We start from the raw sequence: 7,594 nt of genomic DNA, 5'->3' as shown, positions 1-7,594 counted from the left end.
CAACACCTCACCGACTCCACTGGACCTGATGTGTTGCACTGGTTTCCCTGGTTTCCCTGGCGCCAACAGAGGCCCAGATCAAAGCCACCAGGTGAGAAAAGCAAAGGCCGCCGTGTGCACACGCGTGTTGCAGGAGGAGGCGTGCGCACGTAGCAGCATTTAGGGTGAGACGCGGCCACCGGCTCCAGCAGAAGGTTCTCCTCAGAGGCGGATCAACATTGCATAACACTTTGGTCAAAAACAAGTTAAAAGAGCAACGCTAGCTACCCTCCGCCGCGCCCTCGGCCATGATTGTAAAATACCCGTAGATCCTTCTCAGAGAGAACCCCCCCCCACCCCCACCACCACCCCCCCACCAGCTGCTGCCACCTTAACTCATGGAATGTTAAACTGACCTGGTCGCCTCCCCAACAGGCAGCCGGTCTGAATGTCCATAGCAGGTAAAGTACACCTTTTAGCATTAGCAAGCAGCGATTGGGACCTTCTGATTCATGCTACCCTTCTTCTGGATTCCACTCACTCACTCCCGTCGCTCGCTCGCCCATTCACTCACTCATTCACTGTTTGATTGAGGAGCCGACGGCCGGACCCGGGCGACTCTTCCTTTCCCAGCAGAACACGACGTCTTCCCGAGGTAGCGTCCAACCCACCACCCGTCCCATCGCTGCTCGCCTACATACACGCTCGTAAACTCCGAATGCATCTATGAGCATCAGTTCTGTACCAGAAGCACGTGCACAGTGGAAAATCAGCATACATTCAGCTCTGTCGTGTAATAAATATATAAAGAACAAAAGGTTACAAAAACAAACTAGCTGCTTGTCACATTCAGGTGAGGGCCGACCGGGCCCTCCGCTCGGGTGCGGTGAGGCTCTAGTTTCCAGAGGAGGTGGTCACGCAGGGCGACAGGCCGCTCCTGTAGCTGCTCAGGCTGGATTTGCAGGAGTGCAAGACTGCTTTGAACAGCAGGGGGAGCTGCTCCAGGGGGACGTTCACCAGCTTACCTGTAAACAGACGCTCGCCCGTTACCGTCGCCAGCTGCTACACCCCCGTTCTGATGGGGGCTGCTAACCGAAAGGTTTCATCACGTTCCATCACGTTTAATCACGTTTATCACATTTACTCATGTTAATCACATTTACTCATGTTTAATCACGTTTACTCATGTTTTCATGGTCTATAAAAACCTTTTTTCTGGACAAAGACGAAGTAAAAACATCCAGCATCATTAATGGTGCCCCCACCCAGGAAAACTGGGGGTCCAGGTGATCGAGAAAGGGGCTCAGCGCCTTTAAAACAGCCCTCAGACTGTTTTAAAAGGTGCTGAGCGTCCAGGACAGCGCCCTCTGCAGGACGGCTAAGGCTAATTAAACGCTGGAATTTAGGACTGGAAAAAACCAGGTCAGGTTTTAATCATGCGGCTCTGGCCCCCAGACCCAGACGGTCCCCGTCCCCAGACCCAGACGGTCCCCCCGTCCCCAGACGGTCCCCCGGCCCCAGACCCAGACAGTCCCCCGTCCCCAGACGGTCCCCGTCCACCTCAGTGAGTGAGGCTTAACCTGACAACAATTCCTGAGTCCCCATGTCGGTCCTGGACTTTGACCTGGTCTCGCACCGTTTTGTCTGCTGTGGTTTCTATGTGGACACGGTTGTCCCGCGGGGACAAAGGTCCTTCTGCTGTGGTCTCACCTCGCGATTGGCAGCGGATCTCTGGGAGACACATCATGATCTCAGGGAAGCGTTTGGGCTGGTGGGGGAACTTGTAACTCGCTGTAGTCCTGGCACACGTACCAGTAACGCTTGTTCAGCTGCTCCAGCTGGGACCACGTGGACAGTCCCCGAATATCTGAGCAGAGGGAAAGCTGAGACAGAGCAGAGGACCACACACACACACACACCACACACACTCTCTCTCCTCACCCTGGTTGAGGAAGTTGATGGTTTTCATGCAGGCGTACTCCTCGTTGCTGATCTTCAGCTGGTGGAATTTCCGGAACAGGTAAATCAGCCTCTCCATCACCTCCATCCCGTCCTCGCTGAAGCTGCCGAGTCATGAAACGGGGGTTTACACCGATGTTCCGGATTCAACCGGATCCTTCACGTTTAGCCATATGTAGACGAGACGGTGGGGTGCTCCTCAGGGTCGGGGCCTCCTGTTCATGGACGCACCCCATAAAACAGCCTGGTCCTTCTGACTCAGGAACATGCAACATTTTAATATCTGAACTGGGGTTTTAGCTCAATCCAGAAAGAACAAATCCGGAAGAAGAGACACGCGTGTGTTTGGGAGCAACAGTTGCTGTTTCCGAACACGGATATTATCCGAACGTGCTTGTGGAGCTGTGGTGCACTGCAGCACCTCCAGGGGGCGTTTGCCACTGTAGCTGAAGGTTCTGGCGTAGCTCACCTCTGCAGCTCGTCGTCAGACAGGCGTGTACTTGGCCGTGATGTCAGCCAGCTCTCCGAAGATCTGGGAGCTGTAGATGGTGAAGCAGGAGAGCAGGATGAGCTCCTGCCAGGTGGAAGCTGAGCAGGCAGTGTAGTCCTCGATGGACAGCTCGCAGGAAGAACGGCAGCTTCTTGATCCAGGAGATCTGGCGGAAGAGCAGCTCGTCGGCCAGAGCGCACAGCAGGGGCGAACAGCTCCACCATGCGTCACCTTGTACCTGAGACACACAGAAACCTCGGCGTGAGCAGAACCTCGGCGTGAGCAGAACCTCGGCGGGAGCAGAACCTCGGCCCTCAGCCACAGACAGCTTCCTCTGCTCAGCCGCGTACAGGTCCACCACAGAAGAAGAGGAGGAGGAGGCACCTTTTGACTGTCATTAGCAGCTGAGCGCCGTTGCCACGGCGCCCGTAACCCTTCTGATGGGAACAAGTGACACTTGGGCTGAGAGATAAAAACCCATTTTAAAGCTGTAAGGCGACAAAGGGACCCAAGATGATGTAAACACAATTGTGACACAGACAGTCAGGGCTAAACAAGACAAAAGAGCTGTCCACCCACGGCAACACAGTAGGGTAACTATAACAGAAGAGCGGTCACCATGACAACTGAGCAAGAGGTCTGAAAACAACCAGCGTAAATGTGGCGACAGGCCTGCGTACGTGACGCGTTTTAACGTGTCCACATCACAACAACATCTGCTCCGCTCTGCACGGACGGACAGGTGAAACACCTGCGCCCAGGACACGAGGCGCCTCGGGCAACAACCCGAGGAGGCGCGGTCACGTCTGCAGTTGTGTCTCCGCTCAACAACCCGCCGCCTGTACACGGGAAAAAACGTCGACGTCTCCGGTGGGAATGCTGGACGCTCTGTCCCACGGCGCCCCCTGCTGGCAGCAGCTGGAACAGAGCCGCACAGGCGGCTTCATGCTCACTCTTATTCTGCAGCCTTAAAACAACACGCACATTTAACTCTTATTCTGCAGCCTTAAAACAACACGCACGTTTAAACTCTTATTCTGCAGCCTTAAAACACACGCACGTTTAATGTCTTCTGTCCAGGAAATACTGTCGAGGCTGAAAAGTGTTTGAGAACCTTAATCAAATTATTTCCAGCATTTTTGCACTCAAAACAGCCGAATATGCGCCATTTTCCCGTCTCTTCCCAAACAGGGCTGTGGTTCTGGGCTTTCGTGTACCGATGGGGAGAACCTGCGGGGTGAGGCTTGCAAGTTCCGGCCCGGTAGCGCCGATCTCCTCCTGCCGTGGCATTCTGACTTTTCGCCACACGATGTCGCCAAATATCCGAAACGATATCACGAAGGGTCAAAAGTGTTCCCCCCAGATCCCCCCCCCCCAGTCAACTCACCCGTCCTCGATGAGCATGGGGGTCGCCAGGGGGGCCAGGTCTTCGGCGGCGATGAGCTGCATCACCAGGGGGTGGGACTGTGGGTAGATGGCGAGGGGCTGGGGGGCCAACAGGCCCGACTGGGCCGCGTAGCTGAACAGATGAGGTAGCAGCTGGTAATGTGGGGACATGGAGGTGTTGATGTACTGGTCCCTGAGCGCCGCCGTGTAGCTGTTCATCTCCACGGAGCGGCTGAAAGCAGACACAGGTTACACGTTACACGCTGGCGTGCCCTCTGGCGTGCACCCCCGCCACGTTTGCACTACTGTTGCCCGTCCGGCAGCTTTTCCCCCCAAACTTTCTGACCTCTGTCCCAGCCCGGCTTCGAACGCGGGCGGCCCGTAGACACAACGGAGCGCTTTTATTTTGCAGCTGCATTCCTCAGACGGAGCGGCACAGCCATTCCGTACGGCGTTGTTCACGGTCTGCTCCGATTCCCCTTTGATAAAGGGAGGATTCTGGAGAGGCGCTATCAGCCCGTGTGGCGAAAAACCACGCAGAAACGAGACTAAAATAAATACCACCGTGCCAGCGCGGAGACAATATTCGTCCTTGGTGCGTGCATATAGACAATGCGCTCATCTCTGCGGCGAGCGGCGCCGATAGCGCACGGCGTTCTTTGTGCTCGCTATCATCCACGGGCCTGACAAGCTGCATATTCAGGCATTCTTGGGCTGATGAATACTGCAGCTCAATACGGCCGGAGACGGGAAGAAGGTTGCCGCGGTGTCACGGACCAGCTCATTATCGTCAAAGCGCTGCGCCCACGGCGTGGAGATGAATGACTCACTGTGACGACAGCGTGGAGGCGGGCGACGGCTGGTTGCCCTCAGAGGCGCCGTGCTGGAGGAGCTGTGGGTCGCTGTCGCCGTTGTTGCCCCAGGCGTGCTCCGGGGCGTCCTCCTTAAACTCCTGCCCAGACATGATCCGCTCGATCTCCTCCTCTGTGATCTACGCACACACGCACACACCACAACACACACGGTGTGTGAGCTAATTAGACATTGTAGCGTTTTGGACAAAAGAAAAAGAAATCAGGCACGTTTGGGTCCTTCCTGGCTCTAATCACCAGGCTATAAAGCTCCATCTGGGGCAAAAAAAGCCTTTTAAAACCTCTGAAGTGCCCAGAACGATCGGCGAATTTGTCCGCCGCGGAGGTCGTTTCACTTCTACCCCTTAATTCAGCACATTGACTGAAACGGCCCTCTATTTACACGGTCTATTACATGGTAATAACAGGCAGCGCTCTCTGTTTGGCCTCCCAGTGGAGGTGGACCTTACTTCCTGGGAGGCAGAGAGAGAAACGTTGACCTCACATCCTGTGTGAAATCGGGGGCATTAGCCTATTTAGCATTTGTTCTGTGTTGTACTGAAGCCACGGCTGACCCACCAAGGTCGGGACCGTCCGCTGCGCCGTTACAAGAACATCGGCGTTCAACCCCTTTAACCCGCGTTTCCAGCTGCTGGAGTTCCTGGGAAACTTCCCAGGAACCATTCCTCCCACGTGGGCCTCGCAAAGGTCCCGCCACCTTCTTGCTGGGTCACTTCCTGCTCTAGTTTCAGCCAATCAGCGGCCGCTAAACAATCAAGCCCCGCCCAGGAGTCTTTGGGGGACTCAGCCAGGCCCCAGAGGATGGCCTCTGCCGGGGAACCGTGGCTAAAATCTGTCACGGAGAAGATGCAGGGAGGGGCGTCTCTTACCTGTACGGGTCCGATGCTCTTGTTCCCTCCCTCCTGGCATTCCGTCCTCCCTGATGGCTACAAAACACACACACACAGTGGTGGGTCATTCAGAACATCTGGAGACCGACACTGGGCGAGCCCATCCTCCAGGGGGCAGCGCAGGCCTGCGGCCCGACCCTCCCCCAACAGTTGAGTCCCGAGCTCAAGCCCTGGAGGGCGACCCGGTTGGGCCTTACCTTTGCGGTTCATCCCCATCTGCAGACACTTGAGCAGGCGGCAGTACTGGCACCGGTTGCGCTGCTTGCGCGACATCTCGCAGGTTCTTGTCCCGGCTGCAGCGGTAGACCCGCTTGTTGCAGATGCTGCGCTTGAAGAAGCCCTTGCAGCCCTCGCAGGAAATGATGCCATAGTTGCAGGCCCGTGGCCCGGGTCCCCCCGCAGATGAGGCAGGTGCGCTGGTCAGCCGGATCATCTGCAGCGGCGGGACGACACACCAGTCACAACACACGTCGGAGGGGGGGGCGTTTTTAGGGCAGAACGGGAGGTCCAGAAGAGACCCAAACACCCTGGGAGAGGGTTCCTGCGGCGGACGCTAGAACCAGACACTTCTGAGGGTTCTGGTGGTGATGGATGACCTGGTTCCATCGTTTGCCTCTTGATGAGCACGAGTGCCGGTTCTGTGTCTGGTCCTGGTTCCAGCAGCTCTGGGTAGCTCAGGGTCGGGGCAGGTTCCCTGCACCAACACGGCCCAGACATGGCTGAACCCCTGGCTCAGAAACCTCCACCGGTCTCACGCTGACTTAACCGCGACGTGGATCCAAACAGGAGGACAAGAACTCACTAGATCGGGTGGTTTAACGAGGCTGCTCAAAGGCACCGGGGTAAGAGAACCCTCCGGGGGTAGTTAGAGGGAGGTGGGGGGGCAGAGACAGATCACATTTAAATGCCACCAGGCAGGAGTAAGCTCCAGCGAGGAGACGTAGGAGAGAAACCAGCTCCCAGAACCAGAACCCCACTGCAGTGTGGGGGGGCGGAGGACCTCCACAGGGTCCTGAGTCCACCCCCCCAGCCCTGAAATGGAGAGGAGGGGCAGTAAAATAGATATGAGGGTATTAGAATAGAGAGGTAGGGGCATTAGAATAGAGAGGAGGGGCATTAGAATAGAGAGGAGGGGCATTAGAATAGAGCAGTGTGGCATTAAAATAGAGGAGGGGCATTAAAATAAGGTGTGGCATTAAATAGAGGAGTGGGGCATTAAAATAGAGGAGGGGCATTAAAATAGGAGTGTGGCATTAAAATAGGAGTGTGGCATTAAAATAGAGGAGTGGGGCATTAAAATAGAGAGTGGCATTAAAATAGAGGAGTGTGGTACAGTAAAAATAGAGAGGGGGTATTAAAATAGAGGAGGGCATTAAAATAGAGGAGTGGCAGTAAAACAGAGGAGGGGCATTAAATCTGCACCAGGCTTGTGGCTCCTGGCTCAAACCGGCTTCGACTGCAGCTCATTTGTCAAATCCATCAGCTTGAACATAAAGGCTGACTTACACCTTTTATTTACCCCTTCACACCCTGGATCTCTGATTCTGCCCCCGCCACATGAATATTCAGGAGGCTCCTCTTTGGGATCTTCTGGCGGTGTGAGGAACACATGGTGGAGAGGGGTTCTCCTCCCACTCCAGGGGCGCCCTCCTGCCACCGTCCTGTGGAGTCAGTCAAGCTAAGTGCTGTTTCTGGGGGGGGTAAATGCTGTTTCTTCTGGGGGGGGGTAAATGCTGCTCTGAGATGTTTCTCTGCCCTCATTCAGCAGGTTAATGTCAGAGGATTAAACGCTGAGCATCACACCGTGGCCTCGAAAACCCCGAGTCATATCGTATGATCCTGAAAACTCATTGTTGGAAGGACTATTGATATGTTAAGACAATAACCCCAACACACACACGCACACACACACACGCACACACGCCACACACCACACACACCCCCTCCCCCAGGCCCATTAAAGGCTGCATGTTTCCCAGGGGTCAACCTGGGTTTCATTCCAAAGTTTAACGTGAACC

At 55.4% G+C, this 7,594-nt stretch overlaps 1 protein-coding gene across 1 annotated transcript; it reads right to left on the bottom strand.

Moving 5' to 3' along the window:
* Positions 1–356: 356 nt before the first annotated feature.
* Positions 357–6,293, bottom strand: nr6a1a (nuclear receptor subfamily 6, group A, member 1a). The gene is given in 16 exon segments (XM_029829511.1): positions 357–1,004; positions 1,690–1,765; positions 1,767–1,846; positions 1,921–2,042; positions 2,408–2,427; positions 2,429–2,563; positions 2,565–2,633; positions 2,635–2,659; positions 3,816–4,049; positions 4,648–4,805; positions 5,556–5,579; positions 5,581–5,612; positions 5,774–5,855; positions 5,857–5,949; positions 5,951–6,009; positions 6,173–6,293. Coding segments are annotated over 16 exon segments (1,461 nt in total). The 3' UTR covers positions 357–873.
* Between the last annotated feature and the right edge of the window lie 1,301 nt (positions 6,294–7,594).

Source organism: Takifugu rubripes, chromosome 21 (assembly GCF_901000725.2).
Source record: "Takifugu rubripes chromosome 21, fTakRub1.2, whole genome shotgun sequence".
NCBI lineage: Eukaryota > Metazoa > Chordata > Actinopteri > Tetraodontiformes > Tetraodontidae > Takifugu > Takifugu rubripes.
This window is presented reverse-complemented; position numbering and strand designations above follow the sequence as displayed.